The following is a 19,668-nucleotide window of genomic DNA, read 5'->3' on the forward strand; positions in this document are numbered from 1 at the left end:
CTTTCAACTCAGTAGGAAACAACCTCTCAGCTGAGCACCCACATGCACACACACACACACACACACACATACTGGTTTCCATGGTTGATGGGGACCAACTTTCTAAACATCATTTGCGGGGACCACCCTTTCTAACTATTCTGGAGGTCTGGAAAAAATCAGACACACTAATGTAAGCTTTGCTAGCTTATACACGACCTGAAACCTCAGAATTCTTGACACACACACACACACACACACACACATATATATAGAGCAGCGTGTGGGGGCAGGACTAACACAGACAGACTCATTTCTCTATCATCATTTTCACACTGTTTTGAAGCAGAGGTTAGTATTTGAAAATGTACACGCATACAATCACAACTTGTTAATCAAAACTATTTTGTTAGAATCAAAAATCAATATAATAAAGTAGGTACTTGGATTTAATTGAGTCGTCAGCTGTTTGGCTGGCAGCTGGCGTTTATGGAAAGCCTTTTGTTTTAGTAAACTTCTTAAAAAGCGTATCCAGATTATATTTGAAAAGCAAAGACTTAACATTAATCTAGCTCTGGTAGGAACATAAAATAACTATAAAAAAGACATATTGTTAAACACTTTGCTACAATCCTCATTGGAGGGTGATCGTTTAATGTATGCGTCAAATTCAATGAGATGTACCTGCACGTTACACAAACAGCAGGTCACGCACACAGGTGATTGTTCAGGATTGGTCCAGACATTGACAAACTGCACTCCTTCTTGATAAATGCGACCACAGAGCTCTGGAGACTATGTGCCTGTTTCATTGGATGCAGAAGACTGTCTTGCTATAATAAATGGCCCTGCTTGGTGTAGTCGGCAGTTTGGGAGCATTAGGAACTGAAATGCATTATGGCTGATTAGAAAGACCAAGCCCAAGTACCCTCTCCTGGTAATGAGAGCGCTTTGTCACTCATTAACACCTCTACCATTCTGGCTTTATAGTAAGAGAGCACAAGGCAAGCATTTGCATTTTTTTTTTTTTTTGATGGCAGAAACAGTTTCTTTTGATGAGGTAGAGAGAATGAAGGGGAGAATGAGAGCACAGTCAATTGCCAGCTACACTGTGAATGGTGATTGTGTGAAACAATAGTGTATAAAAAAAGGGATTTGGGGACATCTGATGAGAATACGCTCAATGCTGAATGCAGCCTGTTGTCCTGAAGAGCATGTTGCTTTTTTTACAGGCTGCAATCATGCATGAATACTCACAACAAATACATGAGACCACATCCTAGATATGTCATTACATTAAAAATATATCACTCGCTTGCAAAATGATGTTGTGTTTATTTATGTATTTGTCTGCTTCTATGTTTGCAGTTTGTCTGATTCAACATAATTTAAGGGAAATTATTTATTTTTGTGCTCATAATAGACTCTGAGGCTTTTTATATAGTGAACCATATTTGGCTTGCTTTCTCAAAATCACTGTAGCTATCGTACTGGTTCTACAAAAAAACAGCATCAGTGGCTTTTGGTTTCATGTTATAATTAACATTGGTTGCTCTGCTAAATTGGGCTGCTGCTGGCCAATTAGCAAGATAACAATCTGCAGAACAAACGTCTCTCTCAATGGAGGTAACTTCTTCTCAGGCAGCTTGCAGTGCAGCATGTCCTCACAAGAAAAACGGCAATATAGGTCTAAAATTCAGCAGACCAAAACGACCTATCGTAACGTTTACGTCATGTAGCGGGTGAAGTAATTATAACCCAGAGAAGAGGATGGCGACAAAGTTAGATGGCAAAAAGTTGCCTTTGCTGCAGGAGACCACTGTTCACCTCCTGTTTCCAACGACGAGTCAGCACATTTAAAAAAACAAAAAAAACAACCTAACATCACTGTTCTTACTGTTGCCATGACGATGAAGGTTCCTTTAAGGGAGTATAAACCACGTTTCAACTGATCACTTGAACCCAAACCATTATCTTTCCCATACCCCTAACCAAGTGTTTTTTGTGGCCAAATCTAACCGGACCTTAATCATGGTGTTGTCACCCATAATCATTTTTAACAGTGATTTGTAACAGGTTTGGGAAGCTGGAGTGCAGAACAACGGCCTCTAGATGGCGTAGTTACCGGAATTTGTCACTAGCATATGTGTAGAGCTATGTGAAACTAAAATTGGGATTGAAAGGAAGAAGATTTATCATCATGGAAGAAATCCAAGAAGAATCACAGGAAGCTTTGAGTCTGGACATGGTGACAAAAAAGGACCAAAGGAAATGTTTCCAGGAATGGGCACTGGGACAAGTGTATCACATCTCAGTATTGAAGGGGATTAGAAAGGTAATACTGAAAGAAACTGCTGATTTACAATAACAATTAACAGTAGTTAACAATTCTAAGATTTTTGGGCCCCCCTTGTGAATCTGTTATTCAGAAAGCCTTCAGTATTTCTCAAGATGTATTCAATGATATTTTATTTTGTCCACTTGGATGGTAGTTTGGGTTTATAAATATTTGGCAGTGTTTAAGCCCACAATAATCATAAAAAACATAATTACCTAATTGATTTCAGTGAGTTGCTTTGGCACAGTGGACTATTTGGCGACACAGTTGAACCAGCTCAACGTTATCCTGGCTGGACAATCATATTTATTTAGGGACGCAATATTAAATGAATTTCTACCAAGGACAATGTCAGTCTATTGTTTACCACATGGAGATGGCAGTTGTAAAGTCCTGTCTCGTAGCATCATAAACTGCTGTGTAGTGTTTTGGCATCTAGGGCCTTCAGACTCATGGATGTGTTACTCGGAGTGGACATCATGGGTCGTATTTCATTGTCTTGTGAAGTACGTGAAGCAGAACTCTCCCCCCTCCAACACAACTCCTGGTATTTTTTTGTTTTGAGACTGAATTCAGTCTTAGTGAAAACACACATGCCTCATACTGTAAGTCTACATCTCACAGAAGGACTCAGATAGAGTAAAGGTAGGGTCTCTGAAAATGTCAGAAGAGACAAATTCAATAAAACTATGAAATGAGCTGATTTAAACTATCATCTAGTAAATATATTGATAAAGAGATGACATACATTGTTCACTTTAGGGTCCTTACTTAGGAATAAAAAGCTTGTCAACATGATGCTGTGTCCACTTTACTGGCATCATCTCCTGAAATTCCTCAGTACTTAAGTTTCAAACAACTTTATATATCTCTCTGCCATTCGGAGCTGCTGCAAAGAGAAGTCTAGTGTAGATTCCACTCAAGGAAAAAGCTCTCAATTTCAAGGATAAGAAATGCTGTAAATCTTTCTCACTGCTCTATTTCTGACAGATGTCTTCAGAAAAAGTGATTATCAGAAGCTTGTCTGCGTTTTTCTGTGAGCTTGCTGCTGAATTAAAAAACAAAGAGAAGCAACTGTTGGGTAATGTTCATCCAAAGAGATCCTCCCTTACACTTCAGATGCAGCTTCAGTCATGTTTTTACATATCACTGGCTGCTTCCCTGCTGTGTAGCCGCAAAGGCTTTGAAGGTGTCAGATTAATTAAGTTTTCTTCAACAACAACAACAACAACAGCAACAAAATCCACCTGAATTGCTAATTTCAACCCCAGAAAGCTCTTCTCAGAAATGTGAAGGTTTTGGGCTAAGGGGTAGGTGAAAGGGAGGATCTTAGTGACACATATGATTTGATTCTGTAATTTATTCTATAAATTGTTATATGTTTTTTAATGTCTGCAACCCTGTTAATTATGCAGATGCCTGTCTCGTCCACGACACTCTTGTAAACGAGATTTTTAATCTCAATGAGACTTGTCCTGGTTAAATAAAGGTTAAATAAAATGAAATAAATCTTTGTACTTCCCCACTGGGTCCAACCTGATAAGACTGTTTACATTCCCTCCACCAGAATATAGAGATTAACTGTGTTTCCTCACTGAGAGTCAAACCCTGAAGGAGTTTTGGTGTAGTGTTAAAAGGCTTTATCATCTAGCAGAGTAGTCTATAAAAATCAACCTCCAAAAAAAACAAATAAAAAAATAAACGATTCATCTTCTGAAACGTTTCACTCCCCTGCATATTTAAAGGACGTCAATTTCTTGACTTACTCTTTGTAAGCTCTCGTTCTTTGAGTTGAGAAAATCTGCTCGGTGGCTTTCAAGCATTGCTGCTGGGCATTTTTTGAAGGCATAACCAGTGACTCACCTCCTGACCCTGCGATGACTGTGGTGTTTGCGTCCCTTTCCTTTGATGCAGCAATTTCTCCTGTCTCCTGTGTCCACTCGGGTGTCTGCGTCCAACCCTTTCCTCTCATCAGTCTTGAGCGGCAGGCAGGCTGATTTCTCTAAGCTGTGAGGAAAGAATAGAAGACAGAGAGAGAGAGAAAAAAAAAAGATTTAGTTTTTGCTCTTGTGTGTTCTCATGAGAACTTTTCCAAGTGATTTTTCTTGTTGTCCGCACAGTTAACGCTTCCATCATACAATAGCGAGCAGGATTTAGCATGCTTGGTTAGCCTTATTCCCTCTGGTCTACTGGGTATGTCTTTTATTCCCCTCCATTTCTCTCTGCAAGCAATTCTCTGGGGAAATTGGAGGTCAGCCATTTACCATTCAAATCGAGGTGTCAATTGAAATGTAGTTATTTACATGCTTCAGTTGCCCTGACATTTTTGGAAATTAAGTTTTCTATCTTGTGCTGGGCAGATGCGGCCACAGGAAATGCATCATGGTCATAAGAATGGTTCTCCTTGAAGAGCTTCGACTTTTTTTTTTTGCTGTCAATGACATTGTACACACTGAGTTTCATTTTTGAGCCTATGCTTTGCAGTTTTAAAATCATGCCGACTTATTTTATTTTTGGCCGCTTGATAAGGTTGCTGTAGGTCAGGTGTTTAGTAATTCACCTACTTCCACCTGAACCTCACCAAAAACCTCCACTGGCAGACAAATGCGGCTGCAGAACGAATGACTAAATAAACTGAATGATTAGATGTGAGCACACAGTTCTAGCCCTGCTTATTATCCTCTGTTTTAGTCATGGGAGATTTGAGCGTAATTACACATTCTCCTCTTCTTCGAGTGGTTCCCGTCTGATTGTAATGAGAAGATAATCAGAGCCAGAGATTAGGCCGTCAATGCCGCCTCCTCCTCCTCTTCCCCCAGCGATGAGCAGGCAGGAGCCGTCGCTTTCTATCTTCCTCACCTTGGCTTTCCTCTGCTTCTCTACATAAGAGGGATTGCCCCCGGCAGGGAACCAATAAAGAAAAAAATGGCAGACTGGATGCTCCAACATGACCGAGTATTTGAAAGGTGATAGTAGAGATAAAGTCAGCCACGAGTAGGATGATTAGTCTGATAAAAGAGGGCCAAGAAGAGGAACCCTTAAAATATCCTGGTGATTTGGGTTATGTTCTCTTGACTGTTGTTGGAGATGCAAATTAAACTCTGCTTATAATGTTTGCTGCATTGTTGTCTGACACTGAAGATGTTTGACAAGGTGAAAAATGACTCATACCTTTGACGGTAAATTAAAGCTGAACAGAAGGACCATCAGCTGTGTTGTGCTTCTACATTTTCCATCTTATTACATTATTGATGGTACTTATTTACATTTGACTGCAGACCACTGAATCATCACCAAAATTTAGTTGTTATGTCTGATTTGTTCAGTAGATTCATGAAGTTTTGGTGTCATGCTCATTGACAGCTCTTTTTTTTGGTTGGAGAGACAGTCAAAGGTTTTTAGGCAGATTAAGGATGGAAACATCATCTTCACCATTTGTCATTTTCATCATTTTCATTTAAATCAGACTAGACGTGCACATCTCAGTGGGATTGGTGCTTGACACAAAACTATTTATTTGCATTAGCATCATTTTAAACAACTACAGGTCTTCCTCAGTGATCGCTTTCAATCTTCCTCACCTTCGTTTGTTTGTTTGTTTGCTTGTCTTCCATCTGCAGTTAGTTGATATGTCACTAATGAAATTACAGAGAACTGTGATTTAGTGTATCTTTGTATTACAAACATTTAAGTAGTAACTAAGGCGACACATCTTAAGTAATATGAGCCTGTATGAGAGAAGATATCAGGGTGGTGAGCATCCCTGAAGTGTTTAGCTTTTTTTCTGTCTGGGTTTATTTGCTAACGTAAATACACTAAAACCAACGCCAAGCTCAATGCACGGTTGTCCAATCAAGAAGAGAATGAGTGGACCGGCCGGCATTCTTTTTTTGTTGAATGGCAACCAAGACATTTAGTGTACGAAATGGCTTGCTAGTAGCTTTTAGGCTACTTGATGAGATTGAAGCAGTTGGACATAGTACATCACTTGTTACTGATTTGTTAGATTCAATTGTCAGGTTATAACTTCCACAAACCTACCAAGCAACCGTTCTATTACATTAGACTCAATACACAAAAATTGACACAGAAGTCTACAGCACACAAGCAATTTAACTCCCCCCACCTCCACTGTCTCCTCCTGTGCTGTATTAGCATTTAGATTTACTGCATGTGATTCTGAATGTTTCTTTCAATATGTGTTCATGTTCAGGAAATATATACTCCAGGCTGTGCTACCAATGGAAAAAACAGACAAAATGAAACAAAACAGTCAAATGAAACAGGTAAGTTGTTTGTGAATATATTACGTTTTCTGTCTCTGTCAATCAATCAAATACTCAAATCTATTTATCTTTTTTTTGACCATTTTGATAATCAAATAATCATTTAAGCAATCCAGTGAAGTATCATGGGTTTCAGTTCAATGGGCTGACCCTCTCTTGAATGGACATACTGTACCTTTAACACCTTTAGTGGACATTATAGACGCTAATTTTATGTCATTTGCTCCTAAGACACATCACATTACATCCTGTTTTGTGCATGCAACAAAAATAGTCTTATCAAACTTTTTACCGACCTCAAGTAATCCAATTTAACACAAGCATCTAGTTAAGTCACAGTCAATTCACACCTACCTACAAAGACTTTCCAGCTCATTACATAAAGGACACACTGCACAGTAAACCACCACAATTATAGTACAAACTATTTTATAGTTTGCCATTGAACCTCCCTGCTTATAATAGTCATTTATCTAATCTTAACTGTCCGTGGAGACCTTTGGCTGCTGAACTCGACCAGTCTGACAAAAGATATGAATGTTACAGCCAGTGGTAGTACAATGGCCATACTTCCTGCAGATATCTGAACAATATACACAATTTACTTGACACAGCAGAACAAAAAACATTTGCACTCTTGAACGCTCTGCTCCTGCGTCCCTGAATAAAGCAGGAGTGGAAAGTGGCCCGAAGCTCCTTTTTACAGCTCCCCTCTCTCCCTCTCTCTCTGCTTCTTTGTTATTTGCTGTCACTCTAAGAGCAGCGTTTGATGACTTCTAAATGAAATCGATTTCACCATCACAGATGCACATTCCCTTGATCCGGCCACCGCAATTTATGGCTGAAACCTTCCACGCTATAAGCACCGGGATTTATCGCAGGCCGTTTGTATCTGTCAAACAACACCTCTCGCTCACTCCACACCCACACACAAACACATACATTCAAAACCCTCTAGCATGGACAATCCTTTTTGTAGTCATAACTCATGACCAGGCAGTGGTTGAAAGTGCTTAAAGGGACAATTCAAAGTAAACCAAACTGGCAAAAAGCTTTATATGAATGTAAATACTGAGCGGATTAAGTTAGACTACTTGATGATGAAGAATTATGTGGACAGTAATCCTCCAAAATCCTTACTGGATTTGTTTACCATAAAACAGGTAAAATGGAGTCATACTGTAGATTGGGATGAGCTCCAATAAAATCCCCCCTGGAATATGGCAGTGATGGGAATGCCACTGATTGAAACCATTGTCTGTGTACAGCAACACTACATATGCAGCCAACATCCCACTTCTTGACTTTCTGACCTTTCTCTTTCATCATGTGTATTATACAGCACATGTATGCACCTGCTCTGCTCCCTTGCTGACAAAGTAATACAGTCATTGGAGGCGGAGAGAAGTGACCGTGCTGTGACTAGCTCGTGTTTCAGTCTTTGTCACAGAGGGAGCGTCTCACTCCTCTCGACGTGGGGTTCCTCAGCTCGTCATACATCGCTGCTGTTCACTGTCACGTGGATGTGTAACAAATACTGACAGATGGTGCAAAAAAACATGCTGCAACCAGGAAGAGAAAGGTTTGTTTAGGAGGGTGAGGACGTGATTCTCACCACTGTGCATTTCCACATTTGGATGGAGACATGGGTGCACTGCAGGTGTGTGTGTGTGTGCCATCCCTGTGTTTTACGCTACTTTTATTATGTGTTATTTTCCAATCTAGAAAGAGTGGTGGCTCTTATAATGCCATAATAAAGTCATAAGGAGGGGTTTGTGGTTGATGGTTGAAGGCAAAATACACGTGACTCTGACATCAAAGACTAGCATTGGCAACCTGCAACCTGTTATCTTTTGGCTCCTAAAACACTTGCTTAAAGAATGAATCTTGTGACATGTCTTTCGTATTGTCTATAAATCGCATAAAAAAAGACCCGAGCCAACAATGAAGTGTTCTCAATAACAAGTCTGTGAAATAGCATCTTCCTCTTCCTCTGTGCAGGAGAGCTCAATTGTTGTCTAAAAACCATTATAATCATATCAATGAGCCACTGGAACAGGTTCTTCCATTACAATGATCAAGGGCACTGTAGTTTATTTTGAGTAAATGCACAGCTGAGAAGTCCCGAGCAAATACACACTTAATCCTTACATACTGTTCAGGGTCAAATTTGACCCATTCTTTTTACAATGGAGAGCTGTAAAAACACCCAATACAAGTTTCTTTTTATACAAAAATGGAAAAAAAATTGCACCATTTTTAAAAATGTGCAGCCAATACACATTTTATATATGTAAATGTACAAATTTGACAAGTGTTTATTGAACAAAATCAAAAATCAGCAGTCAAATATGTTATCAGTTTTCATATGCATACCAGATTGACCCATGTAATGATGTTGGCAGGTTGTCATAATTTCTTAATGTAGTTTTACAATTATATAATTTTACAAATATTCATCATATTTTATAAAATGTTCTTAACGACTATAAAATAGTGATTGTGAATGTCTTTTTTTCCCTAGAAGATTAATCAAACATTTATTACTGACTGATGGGGAATTTATGAATGTGAATTATGAGTCAGAAAATGAACAGTGTGTCAGGGTTAATACATGTCTCTGTATGTCTCTGTGAGTCAGACTATTGAGAGAAACACATCTTGCCTTTCTCTTGCTTGCTGATTGTCAGACTTATTTTATAAAATACGGAAAAATAATGGTTATTGAAATAGATGACGCATCCTTTATAATGCTTCAAGTCACCTTGGTCTTTTCCTCACCTTAAGTGTTTTAGTTGTATAAATCCAATTAGAGCTGCAATAATAAATCAATTAATTTGATTAGTTTGAAAGAAAATTAACCGCCACCTATTTTAATAATTCAACTAATTGCATTAGTAATTTCTTAAGGATAAGTGCCAAACATTTGCAGGTGGTAGCTTCTTAAATGTGAGGGTTTGAGGTTTTTCTGTTTTGTAAATGATTGTAAACTGAATTTCTTTGTATTTTGAACTCTTGATGAGAGAAAACAAGACTGTAAAAAAAATACCACATGCATTTTTCAGAATTCTCAACAACAAATGATCAAATAATACAAATCCCTAAACCTAACCATTAAAATGTTACTCATGCTTTGGATGCCACAAGAGGATATTGTATGGAAAACCATTTAGTGCAGTTTGCAGATATATTGAACGTCTTTGTTGCGCTGATAAGAAAACGATCTGGGGGCAATTACATCTTTAATGCAAATTAGCTGTTTATGAATGAAATCCTCAGGAGATGGTTGGATTGTGTATGTGCATGTAGGATTGCAATTTTCAGTTTTCTTGGGCCTAATGAAAGATGTGCAACATTGCCAACAGAAAAAAAGGAAAGGCAAAACATGTCTAACCTTTTAGTTTTTTTTTCCTAGTGAACCATCTGCTTGTCTGTTGAACTTTCAGCTCTGTGCAGAGATATTCATGAAACATCATCAACTGCCAGAGCCACAGGAGGATTATCGTAATTTGTGTACAGTTTCATTGTCCACACCCCATTGACGATGTAAAATTGAGATAAAGTGCTGCGCTATCTGCCAGGATCTGCTCAGTAATCTGCCAGCTGCTTTACACAACACCGGCTCGCTGTTGGAGGGCTCAAACTCACAACATCAGCTGACATCGTACAGGTGTGTGAGAGGCACACAGGCAGCCATTAAACTAACCAGCGAAACAGTGCTACACAGCTCCGGTGTTTGCATTAAAAATGAGTCAAAATCACAACGGCGATTAACACAAATTGCATTCTCAGCTGCCCCAATTACATTCTGCAAGTTATGTTTTCATCTGCACTCTTCTCTTTCAAATCAAGTGTTTACTTGAAGCGTGAGAAGAAAACTGCCTGACAGTTTTGCTTCAGCAACCCTTCCGGGGCATTCGAGTGTGCCAGATGAGTCTGAGGGGATCTATGGGGAAACAACAAAACACATAGCACTCAAATGCAACCTTTTCCCTTTCCTGACCTCCGTGTCTGTAGATACCCCGATATGACAGAATGAGATCTTAGAAGATAAAGTTATGAGACACACGAGGGGCATTTATGTATTTTCCATTCTGTGATCGCATCTATTCTCGAAAGCACAAAAAGACAAATGTACTACCTTATAGTTTTGTTTTCTCAGCATGAATCTGTGTATCCTCACAACCTTTGCATCCAGGATTCATTTAGTTCAATTAAATGTCTTTAATTATCCATGTGTTCAGCACCTGCAGACACCTCATTATCCTCGTGTTCGCAATGCAAATTTGGAAAAAGTATTGTTCATTTAAAAGTGGTGGTGCAGCATCCCTTGATTACTGATTGATTCAGGCTAGTGGTTTTACGCTCCGTATCTCAGTACTTGTGACCTCATATTACGTTATCATTTCTTTTCTCTGATTGATTAATCTAAGGGACTTTTAGAGGCCTGAAGAGGTTCAGTTTTAAAGAAGAAGAGTGAAAAGGAAAGCTATAAAAGTAGTTTAAAAATAAAGAAGTCTATTTTGTTTTTCATTCCTTTAATAATCACGCTAAGTCTTTCAATTTAGGCTAAACACTCCAAGATTGGGAACTAGCAGTCTGGTTGTGTCTAATCATGGTCTTTATGGCATTTCAGTAGCTTTTCCACTATGCAAAGAAGAAATTCCGGGTCTCTGGCACGCAACTTTTAAAATCTAAATCCAACAAAAACACATATTTTCTGTCTAAAGTCAGTTTACTGAATCATTGAATGAAGTAGGTGCCAGCTTTCGGAAATCCATACTGGTCGACCCTCTGTCATTTTGGTTACCATGCCATCCTAATAGTCGCTCTGTCCTGCTGAGTACTGAGAAGCCTAATGGAGCAAGTGAATAACAAAGCGTGGCAAACAAGTTAGGGGATGTGCATGGAAGGATCAATACGGCTAACCCTACAGCAAAACAGGAAAACATCAGTCGATCGATGGATGATGTGTCACCCTAGATTTGTAAAGCGTGCATGATTTCAGTTAAAAAACGCTCAATTAAGAAATCATTGAAAATACAGGTTACCATTACTTATCATCCAAATAAATAATATAAGAAAAGAAATGTTTCTGAGCTAAATGAACAATGGAGTGGTCCTCAGTCTAACAATCCAAACATCATTACACAGAGTGGAGGGTTGCCAAATTCTCCAAATTAGCACTTAATTATGGAGCTCTGTTATAAGTTACAATCTTGTAAACATGTCGAGCCTATCAGAGCTGATAATGGGGGCTGAGAAAGGAAGTGCATGGCCTCATCCTCTCAGGGATCAGGAAGAAAATTGTTGTGGTGACAGGAAAGTGTGCAAAACAGGGATGATTTTATTTAGTCTCCCCGGTTCCACAGATGATTTAAGAGTTCCCAAGTCACTCTTGAGGTTCAGGGAGGCTAAAACACTTTTCATTATCCTTGTCAAAGCAGCCAGCAACAATTGATTATCATTATTATAGGAATGATGATAGTTGAGATAATTACCAGGGAAAGAGATGATCTACAACCACAATTAAAACCCAACCATGGTGGTCCAGAGGCACTTTACTTTAATTTACACTGAGTGTGTTTATCCAAGTTTCAAACTCAAGTCAAGAACAACTTCATTACCACTCAAAGGACACAAGCAAGCAATTAAATCCAAGTGAATCTAACACATTAACACTTAAAGTCACCTAAAACCTGTTCAAACTTTTCAGTGGACCCTTTGGGTGAAGTATTAATGATTAAATGTTAAGAGATTTTTAGGCAATCATTCAGCTGAAGTCTCACACAAATACAAGCATGTAATCAAGCAGTCTCAATCTAACAGGCACATAAGCAAATGACCTCGCCACTTGATCACTAAAGCAGCTTTCAAAAGTTGAGGAAAATGTCATGAGGTTTCTGTACTAAAAGCTTCAGCTGCATTCGAATATTCAGGAAACACTTATATTTAAATGAGCTTCTGAGTGAGCTGGCATTTATTGCAAAAGTATAATCTCAGATATCTGACTATTGAACACGTATGCTGCCATGTGATTAATTGCTGCTCTTGTGGAAAGCAGTCCAGGGGGTTGTCATGTCCCCTGGAGCAAGTCTACTCATGTGAAAAGGCTGTTTCTCATATATTCTCATATATTCTCTTCCCACTAGTGGAGGTCATTTTTCACAGAACATCCCTAACATGCACAGATGGGAAATAGATATTTGGGGGATATTCCTCCTACTGGAAAAAAATGTGAGGATAGATGCAAATCCTTTTATAAGTGGCTGAGATCTGCCCCTAATTGGCAGCCTCTTCCTTACAATGCACGGTGGGAAGTCAGTACGATAGAAGTGACCATCAAAGATTTATTTGTTCAGCCCCAGTTAGGAGGTATCAATCGCTCCAAGCAATTTTTATTATTTGCTAGTTTGTTCTAAATCCCAGTTCAGCATGAAGCTTTGACATTACATTAGGCTATAATTATGTAGTGATGGGTGTGTGTTTTCTGTTTTCTATTCTAATTTCAAGGTTCATGATTTATCATAAATGAATTCTTTCTGAGCTTTTATTCACTGCACATTTGTTCAAAAACAAAATGGATCATTTGGTCCTACTTCCGATAATGTGGCTTTGTGATTCAATTTGAACAACAACAGACCCTGATTATACCAATCAGAAAGAATACATTGTCTTTGAATATGAAATAAACATTCTCGCCTCACTATCAGCCACTCAGCAACAGCGAGCCCTCTGCCCAACCAGCGGGTATGTACGCTGCAAACAAGAGTGACTTTGAAGACAAGTAAGGTTGGTTTATTCAATTATTGTGTCCTGATGATAAAATGGGAGCAACATAATGGCTTGATTAATTTCCTTATCACGGTGAGCACAAAGAGTAATTACAACCAAATCCACCGCTTGGTGAACCACACATCAATCAAATTAAAGCAGCCTCCACTCGGCAGCAATCACTTTCAAACTGAACAAATGAGTCGATTGGCTCAGACCTCCGCCTCCGGCCGTGGAAGTGTTTACCTAAGAACTGTAAGTCCAAGAAAAGGTTACTCAGGGCGATAAGAGCACTTTGAACATGTCAAAAACCTTAATAGAAATAATGTATGTAATGAAATAATGTATGCGCATTTATAATGCCATTGTGAGCGAGGCAGTTCAGGACCTCTGTGAATGTATTTGCCTAAAGCAATCATCAAGCTCGCAACAATCTTGACAACTGACCGCTTCAACCAGCAGGAGAATTGCATAAATGTGAGGCTGCGTTCAAATGTCAATGCATAATAAAGCACAAGCAATTCCATGACCTCCAATCACATCCACCAAAGTGCTCACAATGCCAATTTTCTATGATGAGAGTGTAGTTACACAAGTGTCCAACTGAAGACCTTTCCTTTATAATGTGTGCAGTGGTAGAAGCAGTATTCAAATCTTTTACTTACATAACATCACCAATAGAGCAATGTAAAAATCCAGGATGAAAAATCCTACTTACAATAAGTAAAAGTATACAAGTATTAGCAGACTGACTGATATATTGCTATAAGTAATATTGTTAGATTGTTAAGCATCAATGTGCTTGCAGCATTTAACTGTTGTAATTGCTGGAGGTGGAGCTAGTTTGAATTATTTGATATACAGTTAGCGAGTTCAGTGGTTCCAAAGGGTCATCAGTGGTTGTCTGGATGAGATGATTAATGGGAACAGAGAGAAGAAAAAAGCGGTTTTGGACTTTAATATTTGATTTTTGGTGAAATATTGGATGACTTGAGTATTTACTGAAATTAAACAATTTGAGAAGTTTAGAGGGAAAAATTGCTATTCAGTGGAGCTGTTAACAACTCATAGACATCTGTAACGTGACCCTGACTCCACACTGCTTTTTGTAAGACGTCAAAAGACAAAAAGGTTTGAAACCACTAGTCTAATCTTTAACATTGTGTTGTATTTCAAAAGTCTGTTCTTTAATCCATGGTGTTAAATCTTCATCCAAAAAGTAAATAAAGCCATCAGATAAATGAAGTGGAGTAGAAAGTACAATATTTCCCTCTAAAATGTAGTGAGTGGAAGTATCAAGTAGCATACAATGGAAAAACTCAAGTTAAGTACAAGTACCTCAACATTTTAACTTCAGAACAGTACTTAAATTATTTCCACCACTGAATGGATCAGGATACAATTGTTTGGCAAACACTAAGCGGTCTGGCAGGTGTACTTGGAGTGAGATCGATAGAGGAAGAAAACTATGACCTCTTACCTCAATACTCACTCTTAACATGGCTGTTCATTAGAGCAATGGCACAACTCAGCTTCCAATATGGATTTTGTCATAAGCCTTAATGATTTGTAATAAATGCTCTGTGCCCAAGTTAAATAAAAACAAAAAAGGAGGTTATAAGATACCACTGCTTGCTCATTTGACAGATGTTACGAAGCTACAGAAAATTCATAAATCTGAGGTGCAAATTTACAAGCCATGCATGACAAGATATTGTACTCACAACAAGTAAATAAGAACAATTTAAGTCAAATTTGCTCTACACTCATAAAGAGAAAGAAAGTACTCCCACTCACACACAAAAAACAGAGAATGTAAATGTAATACAGTATAAAATACAGCAAACACTGTTACAGCCAGAAGGTATTTCTCCTGCTAATTAGCCATTATGTCTTAAAATACTGCTCTACTCAAACTATTAAAACGAATGCCAGTTTTGCAAAGTTCAAAATTACATATATTGGAAAATGTAAATGTTAAGACAAAAAAATATCAGAGTGTCAGTAAAATCAGACCGGTGTATTCCTAAAACTGGTCTCTGAGCCACAGAACTAAAGTCAAAGCATCTCATTAAAATTTATATATCTCTACATGTTCCTCTCTAGACTTGTGTAAATGAGGAGTACAACACCGACTGGAGGATGAAGCCTTTTAGAAAATAGTTTAATTTAAGTGTGAATCACAGCTTAAAGGCTTCACTTGACTTGGGTAAACGGGCTGGACTCCACTTGCAGCTCTTTCTGTTTGCCTTCTCTCTGTTGAGCTCAAATCAGATCAAACCACAGCAAGAACACTCGGTTTCACATGAGCTGTTAGCGCTGTGGTTCATTACAAAAGCCACTAGAGACTCAGAGGAGGAGAGAACTTGTAGGAAGGAAATTTAAGGACTGTTAACATTTTGAATAACGTCTTCATCATAGACTGTATAAAAGAAATGGACGTAACATCTGTGACATTAGTTTGTGGACTGCTGCTCGGAAGCCAATAGTTTCGAATCTAGGCAGCGCCATCTTGAAAATTTCAGGTGCATGCTGGGAAAAATAAAAACACGGATTCTACTTATATGGGCATGAGGTGGAGCCATGGGCGGAGCGGGGAGGTTGCGATTGGTTACTAGGGCTGGATCTCGAGGACATTGGGCAATCAACCTGGTCAATCACAACGTAGCCACGCCCTACCCTGCTTTATCGTCAAATATAAAATCAGGGAGGCCAAAATTTCACAAATGAACATCATAATGCATTGAAAAAGACTTTAAACTAGCGATTGAGACCATAAACACATTTTGAAAATGTTTACTGAGGTTAGAAATCAAGTGAGAAGTTGGTGAATTCTCCATTGACTTGTATAGAGACGGAAGTCCTTTTGACACCAAAATGGTCGCCCCCTGGTGGCCTTCTGCTAAAATGCAGTTCTAAGTTACTTCCGCGTTGGCCTCATTTCAGAGGACCAGAACTCCCCGCCTGGTCTTCATATGACATGCTGCTGCTGCTGCTGCTGCTGCACAGTTGAATAGGAAATGCCTTACCGGACAGTGACATGTCAAATATGGTTGCATGTATGTGTCAGTGCATGTTAATATTTTAACAGTGTGAGCTCATGTCAGAGTTCAGGCAGCAGTAGTCCTTTAATGTGAATTGGATGTTGAAGCCCTGGAGCTCTGAAAAAAAAAAAAAAAAAGATGGCACCATTCCCTCTAGCAACTGCTTTACATTTCATTTCGGTTACGAGACGCTTTTGGCCTGAGAAGCGAAGTTTATTCCAGTGGGGAGCACAGAGCCAAAGGCCAATGGAGTAGTCAGCAGCAGTTCAGTTCCAATAGGAGAACAAAGGATTTTAACACAGGCATAAAGATTGTGCCCCCAGCAACCGAAATATGCACAACAAAGCTCGTGTGGCTCTTGATTAGCCTACAACCTCATATGAATGCCAACACTGTGGCGCAGTCATCATCATCATCCTGCTGCCATCATCATCATCACCGTTATCATCGTCCTTATGCCCTTTGTCATCAAAATCAGCACTATTTTAGAGACAAGACAAATAGCTGTGGCGTCACATGGTCCTCTTAGCCCAGCCTGTTAACATCTAAACTGGTAGTATTTCTCCTCTTTCACGCATCATAAACCTTACGTGTGCATCAATTACTTGTTTCCAAATCGAGTTAGAAGTGATTAGAGGGTTCTTTGTGCGAAGGCGGAGGGAGGGAAGCAGGCGTTGTTGGGTTTAATTAGCAGCTTGTGAGGCACACTTCCTCTTTTGCACTTCTTCCTGTGTGAAGGAGATTACTGAAGAGCCTTCTGCAGATGCTAATGTATATGGAGTGCAGCGAGCAATAATCATTGTGCACCCTGTGTTTAATTAGCACAGCCATGACACCAGAGATGAACGACGCACCAGGAGGAAGTTGTTCAGGGGAAAAAAAACAAAAAAAAAACAGCCTCTGGGTGATTGACAGAAGGTGTTCCTGCAGAGTTTGACCAAGGAAGACAAAAAGTCAAGTCTTTCAAGAAAAGTTGGATCAGGAAATGGCCTGCCAGTCTGAGCTATGAAAAGGGGGTATATTTTTCCCAGTGAAGTGTAATTTCACCATTCAAACAGCAGCTGACAGATGGGTTCATGATTGGACATTTCAGCTGCTCTGTTTCAAATGTGACTTTTGGGCTTCTGAGAGGAAACTATTTTTTTGTGCCAAACTAAACAAATATTTTAACTTTTTGCAGCACACCTTTCCCATTTAATTGAGCATAGATAGGGAATAAAAATGCCATCTGGCTGAAACTTAATCAGCCAATTAAACAAGTATTATTTACCAGCAACTGCAAAGGAACCCGTAAATAACTTTTTTCCGTGACACTGAGGCTAATTTAAAATCTGTTTGACAGACCATCAGCCACAGCTCTGTGCATTAAGGACCCCGTGAGTTGCCTTTTCCCATTTCTGCCTCCAATTATCCACCATCACGTCTCGTAGTTGCTCTGTGGGAATAATTCCAAGCAGTAACTTTAGGGTTTCTCCACACACCTGTCTGGATGCACAGACCTCCATGGGTGAACAGATTGGGACCCTACACTTTGCTATTTCAATCTCCCCTCTGCCTTAATGAGCAGCTTGGGTTCCACACTAATTTGTGTCAGTAAACATATCAGGTTCGCAGCCAGCCATGACAAGCAGAATGAAACTCAATGGGGCAATCGACACCTCAGTGTGGGAGCGAGAGTAGGGGAACTCCTGACAAGATCTAGATCTACGCTGCTAATTAGTGAACTGGTGAATGGGCCAACATGTTCTATTAATCTCAACTTTCTATCTACCTTTCTTTTCCTTCACCCTCATCCTTTGCTGTGATGCCCTTTACAATGCAAAGTAGCCATGTGAATTATGCATGATGGCCCTCTTATGACCACATTTCACAGTTTCTGTTCCCTCATTAGATAAATAATGTCAATGGAATAGAAAATGCACCCTAACTGTGAAGAAAGAGGATTCCCTCCCCTCTCTTTATTCTGTCAGTATATTGATAAACACTCATGGGGAAGTGAGCAATCTGGCAGGAGAGGGTTGAGGCTTAAAAATGATGTCACAAGCAACATCTGGATTCCTGGATAACAGCGCGTTTTCACTCTTCCATCTTGTGTCAGTCTAAACTGTCGCATAAAAATGATAAATTAAGCAGATGTAAAGGCATCACAGCTGTCTGAATATATGTAAATATGTAAATTCCCTCTTGGCCAGAAAGTTTCTACCTGTAAAGCTGATGATTTTCAACTTTTACCTGAAACTGAGGTGAACAGATTAAGACTAAACTTCCTTTTTAATCAACTCACTGAGATGAGTACACAACATAGACATAAACATAAAACTTTCAGAGTTATATTAGGCTCAAGAGTTAGGTAACACCTGCCTTTTTCCACTCATCTGTGGTATTAGTTTTCCCATTATGTACTCTGTCACATCATGCTGGTTTTGGCATGAAGACATGAACATGTGAACTATCCTCATGATCTTTTTCCTTCTCATCACAGCTCCGTCTTTGCCACCTCCCATGTGTGGCACACGGGCAGATGGAGGCTCAGCATCGAACAAATCCAGCAGACCTAACACCATTTCGATGCTATAAATGTACTTTGGTGGATGGCATCATTCGCTGTCTCCAGCCAAATAACTCCCCTCTTTACTCATATGCTTGTATCAGACCTCCAGGCTTGTTCGTCTTCGTTTCTGTGCTGCTTTAACCTTCTGTCTCTGTCTGTTTGAGTCTTGTCCAAGAAGCTGAGTCCCAGTTTTGTAGAGTAGAGCTCTACAGTCCCATAACACCCGCTGTCTATGGCGCATCAAAGTCAGGACCTCCTCCCACTCTTGCTGCTACACCCTGTGGGCTGTTACATGGGCCATGGGTGTCATACTCTCAGTGTAATCTCTCTCCTTCGACATCTCTCTGCTTTTTTTTGGGCTTTTTTTCTGTTTACTTGGCTGCATTCTCTGTCCCTTGTATTGTCTCTAACTCTGTTGTATATCTCTACTCATATCTCATTCCAGCATCCTTACAAAGGCAATTTTAGACATTGTTGTTAGCATCATTCTTTTCTAACACCCCACCATGTCTACTACTCACACACAACACCATTTGAAAGCAGCAGTCCACCTCTGACTGGACTTTGTTGAGCCAGTATTACCACACTACCCTCTACACATGCATGTATGTACCGCTTATCTACATAGGGGTGTTTGCAGGCGACGGTAGAAGTGTGGCTTATAAATTCTGGCTCTCAAAGAGACTTACATTAGCT

General features: G+C 39.4%; 1 protein-coding gene across 1 annotated transcript in view; it reads right to left on the reverse strand.

Moving 5' to 3' along the window:
- The window catches only part of srrm4 (serine/arginine repetitive matrix 4), a 60,888-nt gene that overhangs the window by 16,515 nt on the left and 24,705 nt on the right, over positions 1–19,668 (reverse strand). Inside the window, exon 2 of the mRNA XM_053324644.1 lies at positions 4,181–4,324. Coding sequence (XP_053180619.1) covers positions 4,181–4,324 — 144 coding nt within the window. The remainder of the gene's footprint in view (positions 1–4,180; positions 4,325–19,668) is intronic.

Source organism: Scomber japonicus, chromosome 9, assembly GCF_027409825.1.
Source record: "Scomber japonicus isolate fScoJap1 chromosome 9, fScoJap1.pri, whole genome shotgun sequence".
Lineage (NCBI taxonomy): Eukaryota > Metazoa > Chordata > Actinopteri > Scombriformes > Scombridae > Scomber > Scomber japonicus.